This window comes from Pan troglodytes, chromosome 6 (genome assembly GCF_028858775.2).
Source record: "Pan troglodytes isolate AG18354 chromosome 6, NHGRI_mPanTro3-v2.0_pri, whole genome shotgun sequence".
NCBI classification, from domain to species: domain Eukaryota; kingdom Metazoa; phylum Chordata; class Mammalia; order Primates; family Hominidae; genus Pan; species Pan troglodytes.
Genome location: NC_072404.2, coordinates 72,577,080 through 72,603,631, shown reverse-complemented (window position 1 = coordinate 72,603,631; position 26,552 = coordinate 72,577,080). Strand labels below are relative to the sequence as shown.

Below are 26,552 nucleotides of genomic sequence, written 5' to 3'. Positions count from 1 at the left end.
AGCTACCTGCCTCATGGGACTCTTGAGAGACTTCAATAATGTATGCAAAACATTTAGAACACTGCCTAGCACATAGTGAGCATTATCTGTAAGTATTAACATTTATCTCTACTACAGTCCAGATTCACTTCCTTGTGATATTTCTCTATTCCTCTTGGACTCTTTTCAGTTCAACCTGCTTCTGAAATTTCCATACCAAGAAACAATGATAATGTTAAGAATTTTATTTCTGAAATTTATCTTGGTTAGTCAAAACTACTAGAACAAATTCTCTTTTACGTACTAGCAGTTATTAACATTTCACTAAATATGAACATAAGCATTTAAAGTATGGGAGCAATGGAACAAATGCCAAGCAAAAAGCAGGCTATCAATAAGGATGCATACACGATACACCCATGTTAAAAAAAGGGAGGAATCATATGGTCACATGGATGTTTGTCTATGTGTCAAACGGCTCTGAAAAGTTTCACAGCGGTCTACTGAGAGGGAGAACTGTCTGGTGGAAGGGATATGAAGGAGACTTTTCACTGTACATGCTTTGTTATCTTTCAAATCCGAAGCAGCGAATGCATTACCTAGACAAGAATTTAATTTTTTTTTTTTTTGAGACAGAGTCTTACTCTGTCACCTAGGCCGGAGTGCAGTGGCACGATCTCGGCTCACCGCAACCTCCACCTCCTGGGTTCAAGTGATTCTCCTGCCTCAGCCCCTCTCAAGTAGCTGGGACTACAGGCGTGTGCCACCATGTCTGGCTAATTTTTTTTGTATTTTTAGTAGAGACGGGGTTTCACCATGTTAGCCAGGATGGTCTTGATCTCCCGACCTCATGATCCGCCCACCTCGGCCTCCCAAAGTGCTGAGATTACAGGTGTGAGCCACTGTGTCCAGCCAAGAATTTAATTTTTAAAATGGGGGTGCAAAGGGGACTTTAAATAAGTACTCTGGAAGCCAGCTGTCAAGTCTCAATTTGCTACTACCTGTGCTAACTTGGGCAAGTCACTTAACCTCTGAGTCTCAGACAAAGCAAGGAGCAGTAAATACTTCTAGGTTCTTCTTTTTTTTTTTTTAAAGACAGAGTTTCCCTCTTGTTGCCCAGGCAGGAGGGCAGTGGCACAATCTCGGCTTACTGCTACCTCCACCTCCCGGGTTCCAGCGATTCTCCTGCCTCAGCCTCCCGAGTAGCTGGAATTACAGGTGCCCACCACCATGCCCGGCTAATTTTTTGTATTTTTAGTAGACAGAGGGTTTCACCATATTGGCCAGGCTGGTCTTGAACTCCTGAACTCAGGTGATCCACCCACCTCAGCCTCCCAAAGTGCTGGGATTACAGGCGTGAACCACTATGCCCAGCCCTAGGTTCTATTCTAATTTTAAAAGTTTTATTATCTCAATGGGATAGTAAATAGATGGTACTTTTTTTTTAAGATATGGGAGAGGTAGTAATCCGACATTTTGTAAAATAAGGCAACTTTTTTATGGACTTGATTTTCAAATGCAGTGGACCCTTGAACAACACGGGTTTAAGCTGCGTGAGCTCACTTATACGTGGATCTTTTTCAACCAAATGCAGACCGAAACCTGCATATATGGGAGGCCCAAATTTTCACATTCAGGTTCTGCAGGGCCCACAGTGTGGACTTGAGTATGCCAGGATTTCAGTAAAAACAGGGGTCCTGGAACCAATCCCCTATGGTATATGTTCTTTACATATACCATAGGATAACTACAGTTTTAAGAAACGTAGATTTGTCAAGCCTATTAACCTTTCCAGATCATTTGTACTATTCTTACATAGAAACCCTTCTTAGAGGGGGTCTTATATATAGAAAATACCTACATAGAATATTCTGCATATTATAGCCGGACGCGGTGGCTGATGCCTATAATCTCAGCACTTTCGGAGGCTGAGGCAGGCAGATCACCTGAGGTCAGGAGTTCAAGACCAGCCTGGCCAACATGGCAAGACCCTGTCTCTACTAAAAATACAAAAATTAGCTGGGCATGGTGGTGGGCGCCTGTAATCCCAGCTACTTGGGAGGCTGAGGTAGGAGAATCACTTGAACCCGGAAGGTGGAGGCTGCAGTGAGCTGAGATCATGCCACTGCACTCCAGTCCTGGTGACAGAGCAGTGAGACTCCATATCTAAAAAGAAAAAAAAAAAAAGAATATTCTGCATATTAGTTTCTCTTGCACAACTTCAAAATTGTTTTAAATGAACACATCTTTATACTATGCTATGAAGTCAGCAATAAACTACATTAAAACAATTAATGTTTGAAGATATAAACAAGTATGTACAAGAAACTTAACTTAAAGGCATTTATTATCAAACACTGGAAAAAAAAGAACATCTCCAATCAATGGTAACAGCTATAACTGAGAACAGGCTTTATTTCAGGAACATACATGTATCACTTTTTATCATAACACTAATCTGGCAAAGTAGGTTTTTTTGTTTTTCTTTTTTTGAGACAGGCTGGAGTGCAGTGGCACCATCATGGCTCACTGCAGACCTCTGCCTCTCAGGCTCAAGTGATCCTCACACCTCAGCCTCCCAAGAAGCTGGAAATACAGGCATGCGCCACCATGCCCGGTTAACGTTTGTATTTTTTGTAAAGACACGGTTTTGCCCTGTTGCCCAGGCTGGTCTGAAACTCCTGAGCTCAAGAGGTCTGCCAGGTGTCAGCATCCCAAAGTGCTGGGATTACAGGTGTGAGCCACTGCACCAGGCCCTAAGCAGGTGTTAAAAGCTCTATTTAACATAAGAAACTGAGGCACCATGAAGATAAGGCCACAAGCCTAAGAACTGGGAGAGGTGGTAGCCCACCCAGATCCCTTAGATTTGAGCTCAGTGTACCAAACCAAGGGGGCAGGGACTCCTAACTGAATGTTAGCTGGCAGGCTGGTGCAGGTTTGCAGCAGAGTTTTCACCGATTTATGGGAAAATGGGAAAAAGTAAGGACACGAAAGTAAACTTTTTTTTTTTTTTTGAGACAGAGTCTCGTTCTGTCACACAGGCTGGAGTGCAATGGCGCTATCTCGGCTTACTGCAACCTCCACATCCCAGGTTCAAGTGATTCTCCTGCCTCAGCCTCCCGAGTAGCTGGGATTACAGGTGCATGCTACCATGCCCAGCTCATTTTGTGTTTTTAGTAGAGACGGGGTTTCAGCATGTTGGCCAGGCTGGTCTGAAAGTAAACTTTTCCATATAGCTAAATGATTACATTTAAAAATCTTCTATTCTGAGAGATTCTGTTCTTTCAAATTGTTTGAATGGAAATATCCTTTTGTTAAATGAAATGATGATGACAGGAGATAGTGGTGTGTTATTGTTTTTATTGGCTGTACCTGGTAGAATTGAAAAATCAGCATTTCTATTGTAGCCTACTAATTTCAGTGAAATATTTCTTTAGAAATATAAAATCTGGAACTTTCCATCATTATGCCTCCCCAAAATAATAGAGGACTTTACACACAGATAACACCTGCCTCTCAAGATTCTCTCATTAATCTCTACCTTATTGTGTTTGGATTAAGACATTTAGGGCTTGTGAAATGAGAATAAAGTGAGTTTGAGCAATCCAAAACCACGTGCTGACTCTGGATCCTGGAAGATGACTTTCTGAATCTTTATCTGTTAACTTTCCTCTGGACTTAAACTTTCTTTTCCTAAAAGAGTCACATATTTGAGTACTACTGCTACACGGCAATCACTACTCAAAAGAAACTAACTTGAGGTGTCCAATAATCAGCTTTCATTTAAAGTCTCTTTCAGGCTAGGCACGGTGGCTCACATCTGTAATCCCAGCACTTTGGGATGCCGAGGAGGGCGGATCACGAGGTCAGGAGATTGAGACCATCCTGGCTAACATGGTGAAACCCCGTCTCTACCAAAAATAGAAAAAATTAGCCGGGCGTTGTGGTGGGCGCCTGTAGTCCCAGCTACTCAGGAGGCTGAGGCAGGAGAATGGAGTGAACCCGGGAGGTGGAGGTTGCAGTGAGTCGACATCGCGCCACTGCACTCCAGCCTGGGCGACAGAGCAAGACTCTGTCTCAAAAAAAAAAAAAAAAAAGTATCCCTCAGCTTGACAAAATAAAAACTTTCAATGATGTTTTGTCTACGCACTTCCAAAAGAAAATGAGTCTATATATGTACATATATGTGATTATATATGTATATATACATGTGTGATTTTGATCAGCCTGCTTATAAACTACCTGCAAAACAAGTTGATTTGTAAATTCATTTATTAAATGAGTAGTTTATAAGCTACTTGATTTTTCAAGTAGTTATAAACAGGCTGATCAAATTGAACAAATTTCTTAATTTCACTGTATACATGGCAAATAAGTTATCTACTCTTCTTATTAGCAAATCTTATTTTTACCTACCCTCCTTTGGCAAGCATCTAAGTTAAACTATTTTATGTCCACAGCTACACAATTAAACATCACTTTCAGTCACAACATATTAAATTCACATTTAAAACTATAAAGAGATCCAGTTACCTTTAGTCTTACATGTACTTATACATATTTTTAATATACTACTTGATGTTTTATGCACAAACACACAGCTCTAGCAGGATATAACTATGAGAATATTTAGAGTGTATGCTAAATACACTTTTTTAAAGAAAAGTCAATTTTTTAAATTATTTATTTTTATTTATTTATTTATTTATTTGAGATGGAGTCTCATTCTGTTGCCCAGGCTGGGGTGCCATGGTGTGGTCTTGGCTCACTGCAACCTCTGCCTCCCAGGTTCAAGCAATTCTCCTGCCTCAGCCTCCCAAGTAGCTGGGACTATAGGCACATGCCACCACACCCAGCTAATTTTTGTATTTTTGGTAGAGACAGGGTTTCACCATGTTGGTCAGGATGGTCTTGAACTCCTGACCTCATGATCCACCCGCCTCGGCCTCCCAAAGTGCTGGGATTACAGGCGTGAGCCACTGTGCCCGGCCAAGTCAATTTTAAGCACTTAAGCAGGCCAGGCGCGGTGGCTCATGCTTGATTCCCAGCACTTTGGGAGGCAGAGGTGGGTGGATAACCTGAGGTCAGGAGTTCGAGACCAGCCTGACCAATATGGTGAAACCCCATCTCTACTAAAAATACAAAAATTAGCCAGGCATGATGGCGGATGTCTGCAATCCCAGCTACGCGGGAGGCTGAGGCAGGAGAATCACTTGAACCTGGGAGGCGGGGGTTGCAGTGAGCCGAGATCATGCCATTGCACTCCAGCCTGGGTGACAAGAACAAGACTCCGTCTCAAAAAAAAAAAAAAAGAACTTAAGCATACAGTAAGTACTCTTTCCATGCCCCAATATTAAAAGGTCCATTTATTATAGACTACTTGTTTCAAAAAAAAAAAAATCTAAAATTAGTAATAATTCTGCTTAAATTCCATATTAAACTAGGACCAAAAGTCATTTTTAGTTCTTCTTGTTTCTTAAAATACTTGAAATGTGCTGCTGCATAATGTTTTCCTTAAATATTTATTCATTCAACTAACTTTGGGTGGAAGGTACTTGTAAGTTTAAAAGTCCTTTCTGAAAGTGGAAATAACATAACAATGTTTGCATAAAAGACACTCAATGGTTCTCAAAGCGTATCTGACAGTCTAATCAGCCTATTAACTTTGTTCTGAATAACCAACAACAAATGTGAGCTTTTTGTCACATCTATGTATTTTCCCCTGTAAACTGATACCTACATTTTAAATGCATTTTTAAAATGTTCCATTTGGCCCTATGATAATTATTTCCCCTCTAAAAAGCGACAGGATTTTGGTTTAAGAGCAAATGAGACAGAGTATCTGGTCCATGAAAAAGGCTAAGTGGAAAGATCAGTTCCCTGAAGTTTGTAACCAATAACAAGAGAAACTCCAATGCTACCTTGTTCATGTAATCAACAATATATGAGTTGAAATAAACTAGTGAGCTATACATTTCTGATATATACCAATTTACCAATCAACAGGAGGGGAAGAAATCGCTCAAATGTGACTACTGTTAACAAACATCTAAATATCAGACATAGTCTCTATTAAAATCGTAACCTATCCATTTTGAAATCATTCCTTCGACTTTTGTTATGTTTTTAATCGCCCCATTAAAAAAAAAGCAGCCACTTTTAAAACGTAAATTCCCCCCTTTTTCAAAGTAACTTGCCTAGGAAAATGTAATGCATTAAAATAAAACATAACAGACAAACCAATTACAACATTAAAGAAAAAACTAAAATGAGTAACACAAACCAATCGCTCCAGTTTAGCAAAGGTTGTCTTTTTAATCTGTTGTGGGTATCCTATTATACTAATAGGCAACAACGTTTAGAAGTCATCCCAATGCCTAAAACACCACCATATACATAACATACTTGTCCTTTACTCCAATGAAGCTTAAACTAGACCCAAACTCGGACCATTTCCTTCTCCTGGCACACTGAAACATACGAGAGGGAATCCAAGAAATCAGATATGTTAAGTGCTGGTATCTTCTTCCACAGTAGGGTCAAATTCGTGTTTGCCAGCAAATGTCACCGTCCCAGTAAGTCTGCAAATTCTCACTAGCGCTGGAGTACAAAGAGGCCTGACCACGGAAACACCTGTCCTAGCACCAGGAAGACAGTGGGAAAGGCAACCCCGTCTCCGCGCCGGCCCCAAAGCCTCGGCTGCAGCGATCGGGGGAACAAGAGGCCCGCTGCCGCTGGTCTCACGGGTGCGGCGGACAAGGTCCCACACCCCCGGCCCGCCTCCCGAGAACCAGGAAACCTGTCAAGCCAGCCTGCACCCACCCTCCGCAGCCCCCTCGCGCTCCTGCCCAGCCCGGCCCCGGCCCGCCCGACCGCTCCGCGTCCGCCCGGACCTCCCGGCTGCACTCTGCCACCTCATCCCTCCCCGGCTGCCTCGCGGCCCCGCCACCTCCGCCCCGCGGCCTGGGCTCATGCCGCCCCCCGGGCAGGAGCGCCCCGCCGCCACCCCCCACCCGGCCCCGACCCGACCCCGTAAGTTCCCCACCGGCCCGGTCCCCGCCGCCCCCAGGCCTGAGCTCCCGCCGCGCGCTCCCCACCCCGAGACTCCGCCCTTGCCCCGCTCGGCCGCTCCCGGCCCACTCCCCAAAGCCGGCTACCTGGAGGTAAGGGCGACGGAGCACTTCACCCAGGGCCCCAGGTCGCAGAGGGCCCGGTGCTCGGGGTCCCGCTCCTTCTGCCTCTCCACATGGTAGGCGTAGATGGAGAGCAGGATTCCGGCAGCGCACACTGCATACCTGCCACCCGCTCCCACCGCGGCACCCACACTCTCAGCAGGACGGGCGCCGCCATCTTGCCGCCGCCATCTTGCCGCCGCCATCTTGCCGCCGCCATCTTGCCGCCGCCATCTTGCCGCCGCCATCTTGCCGCCGCCATCTTGCCGCCGCCATCTTGCCGCCGCCATCTTGCCGCCGCCATCTTGCCGCCGCCATCTTGCCGCCGCCATCTTGCCGCCGCCCTCCGCCTCCACCTCAGCCGCCGCCGCCCGTCGGGACCCGACCCAGCCGCCGCGGCCGCCGCCGCACCCCATTGGCTCGGTCGCCTGCTCCGGGCCCCGCCCCCACAGGCGCGCGGCCCAACCGCCCCGAAAGGAGTGAGCTGGACGGGGCGGGGAAGGCGCGGGCGGGCGCGGAGGGTGGGGGTGGAGTGCGCAGCCGGGGAGGCCGGATCTGCGGGCGGAGACTGAGGCGACGCGCGCGAGGGGTGGAGCCCGGGGGAGAAAGGGGTGGGGCAGGGGCGGGCCAGGGTAGGGGCGGGGCCGAGCGCACCAGTGCGGGAGGGACTCAGAGGAGCGGTGCAACTAGCACCTTGCAAGGATGCCACTGTGGGTGACTGGGTGAACCCTCGGCCCCTCCCTCTGGGGATGGCAATCAATTGCCATCCTTTTTCCTTTTTTCGTTGTATTTTTCTGACCCGATCCAAATCAACCCTGGCCAGTGCTTGGAGCTCCAGAGACACACACCTATGACCTGATCTTCCCACCACCACCTCCGGGGACTCTCTGTTCGACCTGTGCAAAACTTTTTTTTTTAATGTGCAAAACTATGTTTTAAATTTAAAAACTATTTTTAAAAAATGATTCATGGACCGGGCACAGTGGCTCACGCCAAATCCCAACACTTTGGGAGGCCGAGGCAGGTGGATCACTTGAGGTCAGGAGTTCAAGACCAGCCTGGCCTACATGGTGTAACCTCGTCTCTACTAAAAATACAAAAAACAAACCAAAAAAAATTAGCCCGGTGTCGTGGTAGGCGCCTCTAATCCCAGCTACTCGGGAAACTGAGGCATGAGAATTGCTGGAACCCGGGAGGTGGAGGTTGCAGTGAGCCAAGATCGTGCCACTGCACTCCAGCCTGGGCGATAGAGTAAGAGTCTCAGAAAAAAAAAAAAAAAAGATTTACGAATGCCTTGCTTCTCCGTAAGCTGAATTTGAAGTTGCTTACCATAACTCATATAATATAGAAAAATAAAGATGAGCTAATACAATCAGGATGAAGAAAAAGAAAAGTCAGAATAAAACGAAAGGCCAGGAATAAGAACACAGATAAGCAGGCCATAGGGGCTTACATAGTTATTAAAATTGCATCATAAATTTGGCTCTGGGCTTCCTGGTGGCAAACACTAAAAGGAAAACAGATGTATGTGCTTTTTCTCACTGTCTTTAAGAAGAAACACAGTGTTCTTGGAGATTTTCAGTGTTTCCCTGGTTGCAGCTTTAAGTTTTTCAGGGGCTTTATATAGTGATTTTGAGTAATAAGCAATATCCTTGTATTCGTTATCTATTCTTGGGTAAAAGTCACCCCAAATTTAGCAGTTAATAAACAATAAACTTTTTTTTCCCTCACAGTTTCCATGGGCTACGAATCTGGGTGAGGTTAGCTGTGTCCTCTGGCTCAGGCTCTCAAGAGGATACAATCAAGCTGTCAGCCAGGGCTGCAGCTCTCTCAAGGCTTCAGAATCCTCTTTCAAACTCACTTCCACTGCTGCGGGCAGGCCTGAGGTCCTCTCTGGCTGTTGGCTGGAGACATCATTTCCTGTCCACTTCCACCTCTTGGTAAGAAGCAGCAGGCTTACCCCAGGGAGAGGGAGGAGAAAGAGGAAGAGACAGAAAAAGAAAATGAGAGTGAGATCACAGTCCTTTTTTGAAACCTAATCCCAGAAGTGACATCCCATCACTTTTACGTAGTCTATTGCTACTTAGAAAATAGTCTCTAGGTCCAGCCAGTCATGGTGGCTCACACCTGTAATCCCAGAATTTTGGGAGGCCGAGGTGGGTAGAGCACCTGAGGTCAGGAGTTCGAGACCAGCTGACCAACATGGTGAAACCCCGTCTCTACTAAAAATACCACAATTAGCCGGATGCGGTGGCACATGCCTGTAAACTCAGCTACTTGGGAAGCTGAGGCATGAGAATCACTTGAACCTGGGAGGTGGAGGTTGCAGTGAGCCGAGCTCACACCATTGCACTCCAGCCTGGCTTACAAGGAGAAACTCCATCTCAAAAAAAGAAGAAAAAAAAGAAAGAAAGAAAGAAAAAGAAAATAGTTCCCAGGTCCAGCCCATGCTCAGAGGGAGAGGATTACACAGGACATGAATATGAGGAAGCTATCTACCACAGTCCTCAAAAACATCTTCGCTCTGCCCGGGTGGGGTGGCTCACAACATTTTGAGAGGCTGAGGCAGGAGGATTGCTTGAGGCCAGCAGTTCAAGACCAGCCTGAGCAACATAGGGAGCCCTGGTCTCTGCAAAAATATATACAAAATTAGCAAGGTGTGGTGCATGCCTGTTGTTCCAGCTACTTGAGAGGCTGAAGGGGGAGGACTGATTGAGCCCAGAGGGCTTGGGGCAGGGGTGTGGACTGAGGCTGCAATGAGCCAACATTGCCTCACTGCACTCCAGCCTGGATGACAGAGTGACACACTGATTAAGAAACAAAAACAAAAACAAAAAACAAAAACCTCACTCTACATCCCTAATGATTTTAATAAATCTAAGTGGACTCCTGCATCTTCCCTTCTTATAGATTCCTCTACTCAGTTGATGAGATCTCTTGATCATCTGGCTTCTTTCATCAGTAGGTCTGGGAGGTTTACCCATGCTATTGCAAATAGTGATTGTTATTTTTCATTACTGTATAATAGTCCATTATAGTAGATATCCACAATTTTATTTGTCCATTCTACTACAGATGGACATCTGGCCCATTTTTAGCTATCATGAATTAAATTGCTAACAACATTCTATAAATGACCTTTGATGCCTCATAAGCCCTCACTTATTTTTATTTTTTAATTTGAGACAGAGTTTTGCTCTTGTTGCCCAGGCTGGAGGGCAATGATGTAATCTCGACTGACTGCAACCTCCACCTCCCATGTTCAAGTGATTCTCCTGCCTCAGCCTCCCAAGTAGCTGGGATTACAGGCATGTGCCACAATGCCTGGCTTTTTTTTTTTTTTTTTTCTGTACTTAGTAGAGATGGGGTTTCACCATATTGGTCAGGCTGGTCTCGAACTCCTGACCTCAGGTGATCCACCCGCTTTGGCCTTGGGATTACAGGTGTGAGCCACCATGTCTGGCCCCCATATATATATTTTGAATGAATGAATGGACACTCAAAAAATGTTAGCTACTAGTATTTTTGCAGAAACAATAAGCCCACAGCAAATATCTTTTCCCAAATAAAAAGGAAGTCCTCACCACAGAGATTAATTATTTCACCACTCCAGAAAAAAAAAACAAAAGCTTTTAAAAGAGTGTTTTGAGGCAGAGCACAGTGGCTCACGCTTGTAATCCCAATGCTTTGGGAGGCCAATGTGGGAGAATCGCTTGAGGCCAGGAGTTATCAACCAGCCTGGGCAACATAGCAAGACCCCATCTCTACAAAAAATAAAAATACAACATTAGCCAAGCGTGGGGGCACACACTGTAGCCCTAACTATTCAGGAGGCCGAGGCGGAAGGATTGCTTGAGCCCAGGAGTTCAAGGCTACAGTGAGCTAAGATCACGCCACTGCACTCCAGCCTGGGTGACAGAGAAAGACCCTGTCTCTAAAAAAAAAAAAAAAGAATGAAATCTTGTTTTGCCCTCTGTTATCTGAAGTCCTTCTGCTTTCCTGAGGATGTCAGCATCCATGTGGATGAGCATGCAATTCACCTGACTCATCATCCCACGTCTTTCTCAGCTCTGATGACCTTTGCTTCCACTCCTCAAAGCCGCCACAGGAATGGCTCTTGTGATCCTTTTGGATGGCTAGATTTCTGAAATCTTAAACTCTGACATACTTTCTACTTGCCCTCTGTGGCAAATTCTATATTCCAAGGTGGCTGCAACAAGTTCTGCCATCCTGTGTGCTTTTTAAATTTTTTCATTTATTTATTTTTATTTATTTATTTATTTATTTTTTATTGATCATTCTTGGGTGTTTCTCGCAGAGGGGAATTTGGCAGGGTCATAGGACAATCGTGGAGGGAAGGTCAGCAGATAAACAAGTGAACAAAGGTCTCTGGTTTTCCTAGTCAGAGGACCCTGCGGCCTTCCGCAGTGTTTGTGTCCCTGGGTACTTGAGATTAGGGAGTGGTGATGACTCTTAACGAGCATGCTGTCTTCAAGCATCTGTTTAACAAAGCACATCTTGCACCGCCCTTAACCCATTTAACCCTGAGTGGACAAGCACATGTTTCAGAGAGCACTGGGTTGGGGGTAAGGTCATAGATCAACAGCATCCCAAGGCAGAAGAATTTTTCTTAGTACAGAACAAAATGGAGTCTCCTATGTCTACTTCTTTCTACACAGACACAGCAACAATCTGATTTCTCTATCTTTTCCCCACATTTCCCCCTTTTCTATTCGACAAAACCGCCATCGTAATCATGGCCCGTTCTCAATGAGCTGTTGGGTACACCTCCCAGACGGGGTGGCAGCTGGGCAGAGGGGCTCCTCACTTCCCAGAAGGGGCGGCCGGGCAGAGGGGCCCCCCACCTCCCGGACGGGGTGGCAGCCGGGTGGGGGCTGCCCCCCGCCTCCCTCCCGGACGGGGCGGCTGCCGGGCGGAGGGGCTCCTCACTTCTCAGACGGGGCGGCTGCCGCGTGGAGGGGCTCCTCACTTCTCAGACGGGGTGGCCGGACAGAAACGCTCCTCACCTCCCAGACGGGGTCATGGCTGGGCAGAGGCGCTCCTCACATCCCAGACGGGGTGGTGGGGCAGAGGCGCTCCCCACATCTCAGACGATGGGCGGCCAGGCAGAGACGCTCCTCACTTCCTACACGGGATGGCAGCCGGGAAGAGGCGCTCCTCACTTCCCAGACTGGGCAGCCGGGCAGAGGGGCTCCTCACATCCCAGACAATGGGCAGCCAGGCAGAGACTCTCCTCACTTCCCAGACGGGGTGGCGGCCGGGCAGAGGCTGCAATCTTGGCACTTTGGGAGGCCAAGGCAGGCGGCTGGGAGGTGGAGGTTGTAGTGAGCGGAGATCGCGCCACTGCACTCCAGCCTGGGCAACATTGAGCACTGAGTGAACAAGACTCCATCTGCAATCCCGGCACCTTGGGAGGCCGAGGCTGTCAGATCACTCACGGTTAGGAGCTGGAGACCAGCCCGGCCGACACAGCGAAACCCCGTCTCCACAAAAAAATACGAAAACCAGTCAGGGGTGGCGGCGCGCGCCTGCAATCGCAGGCACTCGGCAGGCTGAGGCAGGAGAATCAGGCAGTGAGGTTGCAGTGAGTGGAGATGGCAGCAGTACAGTCCAGCTTTGGCTCGGCATCAGAGGGAGACCGTGGAAAGAGAGGGAGAGGGAGACCGTGGGGAGAGGGAGAGGGAGAGGGCTATTTTTATTTTTATAAAATTTTTTTTAGCTCTGTCACACAGGCTGGAGTGCAGTGGTGTGATCTTGACTCACTGCAACCTCCATCAGCCAGGTTGAAGAGATTCTCCTGCCTCAGCCTTTGAGTAGCTGAGACTACAGGTGCCTGCCACCATGCCTGGCTAATTTTTGTATTTTTAGTAAAGACAGGTTTTCATCATGTTGGCCAGGCTGGTCTTGATCTCCTGACCTCAAGTGATCTGCCCGCCTCGGCCTCCCAAAGTGCTGGGATTACAGGTGTGAGCCACCACACTTGACAACTTACTCTTGAAGTAAAAGAAATACATTCAAAACCAAGGAAGAACATTGACTGATTGATACTCTGTATGAGACTTCACAACTGGACCAGGGGCAAATATTGTGGAGTGCTATATGCATATATTGTGGAGTGCTGAGGTCTGGGCTTTGTGTGTAGCCATGATTCAAATAGTGAACATTGTACTCAATAGGAAATTTTCACCCCTCACCCTCCTCCCATCCTCCCATCTTTTGGAGCCTCCAATATCTATTGCTCCCCATGTGTACCTATTGTTTAACTCCCATGCGTGAGAACATTCAGTATTTGACTTTGTTTCTGAATTATTTCACTGAGGAGAATGGCCTCCAGTTCTATCCACAGTGATGCAAAAGACATGATTTCATTCTTTATGTGGCTAGGTCATGTTCCGTGGTGTACATGTACCATATTTTCTTTATCCAATCATCTGTTGATGGACACTTAGGTTGATTCCATATCTTTGCTACCATGAATAGTGCTGTGATAAACGTATGAGTACAGGTACTTTTTGATATATTGATTTCTTTCCCTTTGGGTAGATACCTAGTAGTGAGATTGCTGGTTGGATTGCAGTTCTATTTTTAGTTTTTTGAGAAATCTCCCTACTGTTTTCTGTAATGGTTGTACTAATTTACATTCCCACCATTGGTGTATAAGTGTTCCTTTTTTCTCTGAACCCTCACCAACATCTTTTGTTTTCTGACTTTCAATTTTTTATTTTTATAGAGATGGGGGGGGGGGTCTCATTATGTTGCCGAGGCTGGTCTCGAACTCCTGACCTCAAGTGACCTGCCCACCTCAGCCTCCCAAAGTGCGAGGTTACAGGTGCAAGCCATCTCACCTGACTGTTTTCTGACTTTTTACTAATAGCATGTGCTAGGTGTGGTGGCTGACACCTGTAATCCCAGCACTTTGGGAGGCCTAGGCGGGTGAATCACCTGAGGTCAGGAGTTTGATACCAGCCTGGCCAACATGGTGAAACCCTGTCTCTACTAAAAGTACAAAAATTAGCTGGGTGTGGTGGCATGTGCCTGTAATACCAGCTACTTGGGAGGCTGAGGCAGGAGAATCACTTGAATCTGGGAGGTGGAATTTGCAGTGAGTCGAGATTGCACACCTGGACTCCAGCCTGGGTGACAGAGCAAGACATAATAATAATAATAGCATGTGCTCTTCTTCAACATAACTTTAACATTGCTCCCATGGTGAGGTCAGGCCTATGCTCCTCTCCCTTGAATTCAAGAAGGTCTGTGACTGGCAGAAGTGATTCAAGGTAGGTCATAAAAGGAGACATCTTTTCTCTGTGGTCTTCCTGGGATGCTTGCTCTTTGAACCCAGCTACCATGCTGTGAGGAAGCCTAGATCACAGGGAGAGGCCACATTTTGATGTTCCAATCAACAGTCCCAGCACAGGTTTCAGATGACAGCCAACATCAGTTGCCAGACATGGGACTGAAGAAGGCTTTGTGAAGACTCCAGCCCCAGCCACTGCAACAGCATGAGACACCCCGAGTGAAAATCACCTACCTGAACCCAGTCAACTCCCAGAACCATGAAAAAAAAAAAAAAGATTATTTTAAGCACCTAAAGTTTTGTGGTTATATGTTATGCAATAAGAGTAACTTAAATATCCTCATTCCCTTCTAGCTTTTTGAATCTCTTACTCACCAAACCTAGTCTCTCTGTGAAGACCTGCTCTGCCTTAATCAATATTTTCCCCATAGACCCAGTGAGAGGTAGGTTGGGTTATCTTCCTACTCTTCATGGCTGCTCAGAGACCATTTCTTCTTCTTCTTCTTCTCCTACTCCTTCTCCTTCTTCTTTCTTTTTTTAGTGATGGAGTCTCCCTCTGTCACCAGACTGGAGCACAGTGGCACAATCTCAGCTCACTGCAACCTCTGTTTCCTGGGTTCAAGTGATTCTCCTGCCTCAACCTCCTGAGTAGCTGGGACTACAGGCACATGCCACCACGCCCAGCTAATTTTTGTATTTTTATTAGAGATGGGGTTTCATGATGTTGGCCAGGATGGTCTTCATCTGTTGACTTCATGATCTGCCCGCCTCGGCCTCCGAAAGTGCTGGGATTACAGGCATGAGCCACCACACCCAGCTCTTCTTCTATTTTTTCTTCCTCCTCTTCTTCCCCCTCCCCCTCCTTCTTCCTCTTTGTCCTCCTCTTCCTCCTCGACAGGGTCTCACCTCCCCAGGCTCAAGCAATTCTCCCACCTCAGCCTCCCGAGTAGCTGTGACCGCATGTGCATGCCACCGTACCCAATTGATTTCTTTTTATTTTTTGTAGAGATGGGGGTCTCACTATGTCACTCAGGCCAGCCTCAACCTTTTGGGCTCAAGTGATGCTCCTGCCTCAGCCTCCCACAGTGTTGGGATTACAAGTATGAAGCACTGTGCCCAGCCTAATTTTTCATCTTCTTTAGTTAACCTAACTGTCTCTGTGTTCTCCAGCATTCTATTCCCTTGAATACTCAATCTCCTGTGTGGCTGCTGCAGGTCCTGGAATCTTTTTAGGATTTCCTCTCTAAAGGCCATTCAAAAAGTGGTGAGTTAATTTGCCCACAGTCCACATTGCAGCCATCAGCAAAGCCAAACGCCAGCCGTGCCTGGATCTCCCTGCATACCACATTCATCCTTATCTTGCACACATTTCCTTCACTATGCGAGGACAAGAACACTTTTGAGCTAATGAACGTGCATGTTCTCTGCTCAAAGTAAAACACATAATAAATAACCCCCACCAAGATGCTCACTTCCTGGTGGGTCTGTGTGTTAAAAGCAGTTGTCTTCAAATCTAACTCCTATGAATGTTTATACTTCTGTTTATTCTAAAACTCCCTAATTAGAGACTTCCCAGTATCTTGCAATTCCTCAACAAGTCATAGGGAGCCCAGGAATATATATTTTTTTGAGACGGAGTCCCACTCTATCACCAGGCTAGAGTGCAGTGGCACCATCTCAGCTCACTGCAACCTCTACCTCCCAGGTTCAAGTGATTCTCCCTTCTTAGCCCCCCGGGTAGCTGGGATTATAGGCATGTGCCACCACACCGAGCTAATTTTTGTACTTTTAGTAGAAACAAGATTTCACCATGTTGGCCAGGATGGTCTCGATCTCTTGACCTCGTGATCCTCCCACCTCAGCCTCCCAAAATGCTGGGATTACAGGCGTGAGCCACCGTGGCAGGCCAGGAATAAATTATTCAAAAATAATTAGCAAAAGGCTTTACCTTGTTTCATCATTTAGTTGATGAACTTTTCCAGTTTAATTAGTCTCACCAATATAGAAAACATTTTTAGAAGAGGCCTCTTTGGGTTAAGAACAAGTGTGTTTCTTTCTAGCTGCTCTAGAGAAGAAGAAGAAGAGAAAACAACAAGGCCCATTTTAGGAACCTTTTAACCATGAGTAGAACACAACACAAGGAAAACTTTCTCTTTTATATAAGAAATATATTTTGGCCGGGTGTGGTGGCTCACGCCGGTAATCCCAGCACTTTGGGAGGCCAAAGCAGGCAGATCACCTGAGGTCATGAGTTTGAGACCAGCTTGGCCAACAAGATGAAGCCCTGTCTCTACTAAAAATACAAAAATTAGCCGGGTGTAGTGGTGGGCACCCATAATTGCAGCTACTCGGGAGGCTGAGGCAGGAGAATCGCTTGAACCAGGAGGTGGAGGTTACAGTAAGCGGAGTTTGTGCCATTGCACTCCAGCCTGGGTGACAGAGAGAGACTCCATCTCAAAAAAAAACAAAACAAAAAAAAAACAAAAAAAAGGAAGGAAGGAAGGAATTTCACAAAAGTGCATTTAATGCAGGCAACTTTTGAGCATCAGAGAAATTGGTCTGGATTAAGTCCAGAGACGCAGTGTTGCGTTGCTTACAAGAATGGTTTGGAATCCCAGCTCTACCGCGTTAATAACTGCCTGTGCCTAGCAAGGTACTTAACTCCCCTTTGCCTCAGTATCTTCTCCATAAAATGGGGATGGCAGTAGTACAGTGGTCCATGCCTCTGAGGGTTTGAGGAGAATCAGTTACATGGTGACGGGCACATAGTTAATGTTCAATAAATGCTATAGCTATTATCTTCATTCTTGTGTCTATGGGTGAAAGAAAAATGCAACATTGGATCAGATTAAATTCTTCTGGAAGCAATGGCTTAAAATAAACTGCTATTCAAAAACTAAAATTATCATATTGGGCTAAAGCTATCCAAAATGTAACTGATCTGTCTTCCAGTAATTCCACAAAATAGATAAATGTGTACACAGTTACTTAGAAGAACATTTAACAACTGCATTTAAATGTAGATTCTTGGCTGGGCATGGTGGCTTACACCTCGAATCCCAGAAATTTGGGAGGCCAAGTTGGGTGGATCACCTGAGGTTAGGAGTTTGAGACCAGCCTGGCCAACATTGTGAAACCCTGTCTCTACTAAAAATACAAAAATTAGCTGGGCATGTTGGCGGGCATCTGTAATCCCAGCTACTCAGGAGGCTAAGGCCAGAGAATCATTTGAACCCAGGAGGTGGAGTTTGCAGTGAGCTGAGATCGCACCACTGCACTTCAGCCTGGGTGACAGAGACTCCATTTCAAAAAGAGCAAATAAATAAATAAATGTAAATTCTTGGGCTTTGTTTCATTCATGATTCCCACCAGCAGAGCAACCTAACAATGTATATATATATATTTTTTTTTTGAAATTATTATATTGCTTTATTTGATATTTTCCATTTCTTCTCTTATTAAATACATTTACTTTCATGGTATATTATACTATGTAACTTCTTTAGTTCTATTTTTTTATTATAGTTTAAGTTTTAGGGTACATGTGCACAACGTGCAGATTTGTTACATATGTATACATGTGCCATGTTGGTGTGCTGCACCCATTAACTCGTCATTTAACATTAGGTATATCTCCTAATGCTATCCCTCCCCCCTCCCCCCACCCCACAACAGGCCCCGGTGTGTGATGCTCCCCTTCCTGTGTCCATGTGTTCTCATTGTTCAGTGCCCACCTATGAGTGAGAACATTCGGTGTTTGATTTTTTATCAAGCCCTCTAGTGACCTTTATGATCATGCAAACTCAGGTAATAACATTGAACGGTTGGTGAGTGCATATTTTCCAGGTTAAAATGATATTGGGTATAGAGCAGCAGTTCTCAAATTTGAATGTGCTTAAGAATCACCAGGAAAATTGTTAAAAATTACATGTCCAGAGGTTTAGATATCCAGAGATTTAGATTCAGAGCTCTGGGAGACACTAAAAAAATCTGCATTTTTAAAACCAGTTTCTTCTCTCCAGGGTGAATAATTCAGAGGCACTTGTGTTCATTCTGTGCTGCTATAACAGGTAATTTATAATGAACAGAAATTTATTTGACTCAGGGTTCTGGAGGTTGGGAAGTCTGAGTAGAGGGGCTACATCTGGTGAGGGCCTTCTTGCTATATCGGACAATGGCAGAAAGTATCACATGGTGAGAGAAAGCAGGAAGGGGGTGGAACTCATCCTTCATAAGGAACTCGCTCGCATCATAATGAACCCCACTCCCACCATAACGACATTAATCCATTCCTGAAGGCAAAGTCTTCCTGACCTAATTATCTCTTAAAGGTTGCACAGCTCAACATTGTTGCATTGGGGATTAAGTTTCCAACACATGAACTTTGGAGGATATATTCAAACCATAGCATTCTGCCCCAACCACCCAAATTCATGTTCTTCTCACCTGCAAAATACATTCATTCCATCCCAATAGCTGCAAAAGTCTTAATTTGTTTCAGGACCAACTCAAAAGTTTAAAGTTCAGAGTCCTATCTAAATCAGATATGGGTGAGACCCACCGCACAATTCATTCTGAGGCAACAGCTGTGAGCCTGTGAAATTAAAAAAAAAAAAAAAAAAAGGTGCCTCCAAAATACAATGGTAGGACAGATATAAGGCAGACATTTTCTTTCTTTGTTTTTGTTTTTGAGACGGAGTCTAGCCCTGTCGCCCAGGCTGGAGTGCAGTGTCAGGATCTCGGCTCACTGCAAGCTCCGCCTCCCGGGTTCACACCATTCTCTTGCCTCAGCCTCCCGAGTAGCTGGGACTACAGGCTCCCGCCACCACACCCAGCTAATGTTTTGTATTTTTAGTAGAGATGGGGTTTCACCATGTTAGCCAGGATGGTCTCGATCTCCTGACCTCGTGATCCGCCTGCCTCGGCCTCCCAAAGTGCTGGGATTACAGGCATGAGCCACCACGCCCGGCCACTTTTTTTTTTTTTTTTTTTTTGAGACGGAGTTTTGCTCGTTGCCCAGGCTGGAGTGCAATGGCACAATTTCGGCTCACTGCAACCTCCACCTCCTGATTTCAAGCGATTCTCCTGCCTTGGCCTCCTGAGTAGCTGGGATTACAGGTGCCCACCATCACACCCAGCTAAGTTTTTTTTTTTTTTCTTTTGAGATGGAGTCTTGCTCTGTCGCCCAGGCTGGAGTGCAGTGGCTATATCTTGGCTCACTGCAAGCTCTGCCTCCTGGGTTCACACCATTCACCTGCCTCAGCCTCACGAGTAGCTGCGACTACAGGTGCCCGCCACCACGCCCAGCTAGTTTTCTGTTTTTTTTTTTAGGAGAGATGGGGTTTCACCATGTTAGCCAGGATGGTCTCGATCTCCTGACCTCGTGATCTGCCCTCCTCGGCCTCCCAAAGTGCTGGGATTACAGGCATGAGCTCCACCTCTGTGACAAACTTCTGCCTGGGGCACCCAGCTGTTCAATACATGTTTTGAAATCTAGGTGGAGGGCTGGGAGCGGTGGCTCATGCCTATAATCCCAGCACTTTGGGAGGCCGAGGCGGGTGGATCACGAGGTCAGAAAATCGAGACCATCTTGTCTAACACAGTGAAACCCCGTCTCTACTAAAAATACAAAAAAATTAGACGGGTGTGGTGGCGGGCACCTGTAGTCCCAGCTACTTGGGAGGCTGAGGCAGGAGAATGGTGTGAACCTGGGAGGTGGAGCTTGCAGTGTGAGCTGAGATTGAGCCACTGCACTCCAGCCTGGGCAACAGAGCAAGACTCTATCTCAAAAAGAAAAAAAGAAAGAAATCTAGGTGGAGCCCACCATAGCCCCACAGTTCATATACTCTGCACATATGCTGAGTTAGCACTGTGTGGATGCCACCATGGTTTATAATCCTGTATCTCTTCTGGAGTGGTGGTTAGACCCACTTAAGCTGTTGAAGTTGATTGTATTCATCTATTCTCACACTGCTAACAAAGACATACCTGAGACTGGGTAATTTATAAAGGAAAGAGGTTTAATGGACTCTGTTCAGCATGGCTGGAGAGGCCTCACAATTATGACCAAAGGCAAAGGAAGACCAAAGGCACATCTTCCATGGTGGCAAGCAAGAAAGCATGTGCAGGGGAACTGCCCTCTTATGAAACTAACAGATCTCCTGAGACTTATTCACTATCAATGAGAACAGCATGGGAAAAACACACTCCCATGATTCAATTACCTCCTACTGGGTCCCTGCCACAACATGTGGGGATTATGGGAGCTAAAATTAAAGATGAGATTTGGGTGGGGACACAGCCAAACCATATCACTGGTTTTTCCCCAGGTTCCCCCATATAAGTCAGTGAATGTAGATGGATACTTGTGACAAAGGGAACCATTGTGGTCCCCTGAATACACTGAAGTCCCAGCTGCTGCTCTGCCAGGATTCCCTGTCCCACCTGCCAGGACCTCCCCTCAACCACCTCCCTGTTCAGGAGATGCCCATCTATTCAAGAGAGAGTGTTCATAATTTTCTTTTTCTTTTCTTTTCTTCTTCTTTTTTTTTTTTTTTTTTTTTTTTGAGACAGAGTCTCTTGCTCTGTTGCACAGGCTGGAGTGCAGTGACATGATCTCAGCTCACTGCAACCTCTACCTCCCAGGCTCAAGCAATTCTCCTGACTCAGCCTCCTGAGAAGCTGGGATTGCAGGTGCACACCACTATGCCTGACTAATTTTTTGTATTTTTATTAGAGACCAGGTTTTGCCATGTTGGCCAGGCTGGTCTCGAACTCCTGACCTTGAGTGATCTGCCCCACTTGGCCTCCCAAAGTGCTGGGATTACAGGCATGAGCCACCATGCCTGGCCAATTTTCATAATTTTCTTTACTTCCCACTGTGGTGGGAGAACTGGCTTCAGAGAAAGCCATCCTGGACAGGTAAGGTGGCCCCCCAAGGAACAGGTTTCAATCAAATGTTTTGTAGGCAGTGATGCCCGTGCACCCTGGTGAGAAGGAGCATGGTGTGAACATCAGGAACCAGACTTCACCCTGGAGGAAAGGCCACAGGTGGGGGCTGAAGGGGCAGTTCTTAACAAGCGATCCTGTGGGCACTGGGGCCACACCACGCACCTTGGTGCACAAGTGTCAGTGTGGCTCAGAGTGGGGTAGAGGACTCAGGGTATTAAAAGCATCAAGGAATCCAGGGAGAGCCACTGCACCCAACTTTACTTTCACCCACAGGCTTTCATCATGTTGGCCAGACTGGTCTCCAACTTCTGACCTCAAGTGATCCACCTGCCTTGGTCTCCTAAAGTGCTGATTACAGGCGTAAGCCACCATGCCTGGCCAAGATTAGGTCTAATTTTTAAAGTAATCTGGAGCATAGAAAATGTTTCTGCAATTATTAATCTTTTTTTTTTTTTTTTTTTTTGAGACAGGGTCTCACTCTGTCACCCAAGCTGGACTGCAGTGTCATGATCATGGCTCACTATAGCCTCACCCTCTTGGGCTTAAGCGATCTTCCTGCCTCAGCCTTCCAAGAGCTGGGACTACATGCATGCACCATCATGCCCAGCTAATTTTTTAGTTCTTATAGAGACAGGGGTCTCACTATGTTGCCCAGACTGGTTTTGAACACATGGGCTCGAGAGATCCTCCCACCTTGGCTTCCTCAAATGCTGGGATTACAGGCATGAGCCACCACACCTGGCCTCACATATTTTGATATATAAAACACCAAAGATCTTTTTAAGGAGCTAAAGAAACCAGTACTTTTTAAAGAAAAAAGTAGTGGGAGTGTCTAGTACAACCAAAACCAGGCATCAAAGTCAGCAGTTAAACATTCCAGGCTGGGCACAGTGGCTCATGCCTGTAATCTCAACACTTTGGGAGGCCCATGCAGGAGGACTGCTTGAGCCCTGGGGGGCGGAGGTTGCAGTGAGCCACGATAATACCACAGTATTCCAGCCTGGAAGACACAGTGAAACCCTGTCTCAAAAACAGATAAACAAACAAATCAATCAATCAATCCAGAACCAGTGCTCACTTCGGCAGCACATATACAAAAAGTGGCATGACATGGAGAAGATAAGCATGGTCCCTGTGAAAGGATGACAGACAAATTCATGAAGCATTCCATATTTTAAAAAATATTTCAGAACCAAGAAAATAAATGAATCAAAAGAAAGGGAAGACCTTGGTGATTCCTTTGATATCAGAAAAAATCGGCCGGGCACAGTGGCTCATGCCTGTAATCCCAGCACTTTGGGAGACCAAGGTGGGCAGATCATTTGAGGTCAGGAGTTGGAGACCAGCCTGACCAACATGGTGAAACTCCGTATCTACTAAAAGTCCAAAAATTAGGCCGGGTGCAGTGGCTCATGCCTGTAATCCTAGCACTTTGGGAGGCCAAGGCGGGCGGATCACTTGAGATCAGGAGTTTGAGACCAGCCTGGCCAACATGGTGAAACCTTGTCTTTAATAAAAATACAAAAATTAGCCGGGTGTGGAGGTGGGCACTTGTAATCCCAGCTACTCAGGAGTCAGAGGCAGGGAGAATCACTTGAACCCAGGAGGTAGAGGTTGCAGTGAGCTGAGATCGCACCATTGCACTCCAGCTGGGGTGACAGGGCAAGACTCCATCTCAAAAAATAAATAAATAAATAAATAAATAAACTACAAAAATTAGCTGGGCATGGTGGCACATGCCTGTAATCCCAGCTACATGGGAGGCTGAGGCAGGAGAATCTCTTGAACCCGGGAGGCGGAGGTTGCAGTGAGCTGAGATCACACCACTGCACTCCAGCCTGTGTGACAGAGCAAGACTCTGTCTAAAAAATTAAATAAATAAATGAAATAAAATAAAGTTCTCATCTGCAATTCTGAATTTGGCAAGAAGAGTGAACTGTGGCCCAGTGACCGGCACACAGCATTTTAGAGTTCATGGTGTAATCCTTGGGAAACTGTTTTTGCCAAAGTTGTGGCATCTTCTCTGGCCACTCACTTTATTCAAAAGACCTGGCTCAAAATGACTATTTATGGAAATCAACTCTAGCCTCAAAAGACAAAACCACTGTAGTTCTAAAGATATTCAAAAGAATTAAGGTTATTAAAAAGCAATGAAGGGCCAGGCACAATGTCTCATGCCTGTAATCGCAGCACTTTGTGAGGCTGCAGCAGAAGGATCACTTGAGGCCAGGAGTTTGAGACCAGCCTGGGCAACATAGTGAGACCCTGTCTCTACAAAATAATTTTTAAAATTAGCTGGTTGGCCGGGTGTGGTGGCTCACACCTGTAATCCCAGCACTTTGGGAGGCCGAGGCGGGCGGATCACAAGGTCAGCAGATCGAGACCATCCTGGCTAACACGGTGAAACCCTGTCTCTACTAAAAATACAAAAAATTAGCTGGGCATGGTGGTGGGTGCCTGTAGTCCCAGCTACTCAGGAGGCTGAGACAGGAGAATGGCGTGAACCTGGGAGGCGGAGCTTGCAGTGAGGCAGTGAGCCGAGATCGCGCCACTGCACTCCAGCCTGGTCGACAGAGCGAGACTCGGTCTCAAAAAAAAAAAAAAAAAAATAGCTCGGCGTGATGGTGTGAGCCTGTTGTCCCAGCTACTCCAGAGGCTGGGATGGGAGCATCACTTGAGGCCAAGAATTGGAGGTTGCAGTGAGCCAGGATTGCACCACTGCTCTCCAGCCTGGGTGACAGAGAGATTTTGTCTCTAAAAATGAAATAAAGGAAGCAAGGAAGGGCTTCTCCTCCAAATACTCCCACTTCATTTGGGGCAATTACAAGATTCCAGGAAACATGGAAAACCTACCCTGATTACCTTTTTGGATGTATGCTAATGGGAAAACAAATCTCATTAATTAACTCACAGAACAGCTAAGAGAAAAGGATCTTAGGGGACGTGTGGTTTCACTCCTAAGTTTAAACATGAGGAAATGGGTACCAAAGAGATGAAAATAACTCACCAGGTAGAGAGAGAAGAGCCTCTCTTACTACAAGGGGTCTCTCACTGAAAAACCAGCAAAACTCGTTCCTTGCCTGCATTCTCCAAGATCACAGCCCAACGTAGAATAGAAATGTCTCCACTTCAGAGGACAACCGGTTTGTCCTTTGCCTTTTACACCCCTTTCAGCAAGGAGTATTTCTCAACTTTGTATTTGTGCAAACTCTTGAGCAGCACAAACTTCTTAGCTAAGAGACACTCCACTCTGTTTGCAATTGAGGGCAAAGGCTGAGATGCTTGGGCACAGCTCCAAGGTCCTTTCCCAGAAGTCTGGGGTGCCTGAAAAAAAAAGCATTTATTTTTCACACACTGAAGAGACTTGGCTCATCAAGTAGAGGTAAACTTTCTCTGTCTCTCTCTCACTATATATATATATTTTTTTTAATTTTTTTTTTTGAGATGGAGTTTCACTCTTGTTGCCCAGGCTGGAGTGCAATGGAGCTATCTTGGCTCACTGCAACCTCCCATTTCCTGGGTTCAAGTGATTCTCCTGCCTCAGCCTTCCAAGTAGCTGGGATTACAGGTGTCCACCACCATGCCCAGCTAATTTTTGTATTTTTATTTATTTATTTTACTGACTTATTTTTATCTTAATTTTTTTTCGAGACAGAGTTTTACTCATCACCCAGGCTGGAGAGCAATGGTGCGATCTTGGCTCACTGCAACCTCCACCTCCTGGGTTCAAGTGATTCTCCCTTCCTCAGCCTCCCAAGTAGCTAGGATTACAGGCACCCACTGCCATGCCCAACTAATTTTTTTATTTTTTAGTAGAGATGGGATTTCACCATGTTGGCCAGGCTGGTGTCGAACTCCTGACCTCAAATGATCTGCCTGCCTCAGCCTCCCCAAGTGCTGGGATTATAGGCATGAAACACTGCACCCGGGCTCAGACAACTTTTTTTTTTTTTTTTGAGACAGAGTCTTGCTCTGTCACCCAGGATGGAGTGCAATGGCATGATCTCAGCTCACTGCAACCTCCGCCTTCTGTTTTCAAGTGATTCTCCTGCCTCAGCCTCCTGAGTAGCTAGGATTGCAGGCACCCACCACCATGCCTGCTAATTTTTGTATTTTTAGTAGAGATGGGGTTTTGCCATGTTGGTCAGGCTGGTCTCGAACTCCTGACCTCAGGTGATCCGCCCGTCTAGGCCTCCCAAAGTGCTGAAATTATAGGCATGAGCCACCACAAACAGCCCTTCTTCCATTCTTGCTCAAATTTTCCTTTTCTTCTTCTCTGTCTTTCTGCCTCCTTTTTTTTTTTTTTCTTGATACCCTGGAAACCACAGGGAATACATATTAATCTTAATTCCAAGGGCAATCTTTAAAATTTCCTTTAGAGCCAGGGCCTTGCTCTATCACCCAGGCTGGAGTGCAGTGGTGAGATCTTGGCTCACTGTAACCTCTGCCTCCTGGGCTCAAGTGATCCTCACACCTCAACCTCCCAAGTAGTTGGGACTACAGGTGTGTGCCACTGCACTCGGCTAATCTGAAAAACATCCTTTTTGTAGCAACGGAATTTTGCTATGTTGCCCAGGCTGGGTCTTGAACTCCTGGCCTCAAGCTTTTCTCCTGCCTTGGCTTCCCAAATTGTTAGGATTACAGGAATGAGTCACTATACCTGGCCACTTTTTTAATGGAGAAGAGTCCAAGAAACACTATTTCTGATACAAACACCAGCTAAACTCTTTAAATGTTGCTTTTTTACACTCTCAATTTTCTCCCTTTATCTCTTAGCATCAAATTTCATTTAATTCCTCTAGATACAACTTCCCTCCTTTTTTTTTTTTTCTGGAGACAGAGTGTCACTCTATCCCCCAGGCTGGAGCGCAGTGGCATGATCTCAGCTCACTGCAACTTCCGCCTCCTGGGTTAAGTGATTCTCCTGCCTCAAACTCTCCCAAGTAGGTGGGATTACAGGCACCCACCACCGTGCCTGGTTAATTTTTGTATTTTTAGTAGAGACAGTGTTTTACCATGTTGGCCAGGCTGGTCTCAAACTCCTGACCTCAAGTGATCCACCTGCCTCAGCCTCCCAAAATGCTGGGATTAGAGGCGTAACCAACCGTGCCCAGCAACTTACTATTGAAGTA

The 26,552-nt window shown here is 46.1% G+C and overlaps 1 protein-coding gene, 1 long non-coding RNA gene and 1 other non-coding gene across 14 annotated transcripts in view; 2 read left to right on the top strand and 1 right to left on the bottom strand.

Moving 5' to 3' along the window:
- Positions 1-6,587: 6,587 nt before the first annotated feature.
- LOC107971917 (uncharacterized) overlaps positions 6,588-26,552 on the top strand; it is a 33,132-nt gene continuing 13,167 nt past the window's right edge. For 2 of the 12 annotated variants that reach the window (XM_063814251.1, XM_063814246.1), the window contains exons 1-5: positions 6,588-7,630; positions 8,885-9,091; positions 14,824-15,733; positions 18,492-18,539; positions 21,437-21,519. In XM_063814251.1, the coding sequence (XP_063670321.1) occupies positions 7,226-7,630; positions 8,885-9,091; positions 14,824-14,853 (642 nt within the window). In that variant the 5' untranslated portion in view covers positions 6,588-7,225 and the 3' untranslated portion in view covers positions 14,854-15,733; positions 18,492-18,539; positions 21,437-21,519. Of the gene's footprint in view, positions 7,631-8,884; positions 9,092-14,823; positions 18,006-18,491; positions 18,540-21,436; positions 21,520-26,552 lie in introns of those variants that run through there. The other 10 variants (XM_024358175.3, XM_054655608.2, XM_054655611.2 and 7 more) reach the window with 8 other exon arrangements.
- LOC129135484 (uncharacterized) lies at positions 8,801-24,658 on the bottom strand. The gene is made up of 2 exons (XR_008536378.2): positions 24,428-24,658; positions 8,801-9,106 (listed from the first exon to the last, which is right to left on the bottom strand). It is a non-coding gene; the product is annotated as an uncharacterized LOC129135484 (long non-coding RNA).
- On the top strand, positions 22,491-22,597 carry LOC112209847 (U6 spliceosomal RNA). Its single transcript, XR_002944849.1, has one exon. It is a non-coding gene; the product is annotated as a U6 spliceosomal RNA (small nuclear RNA).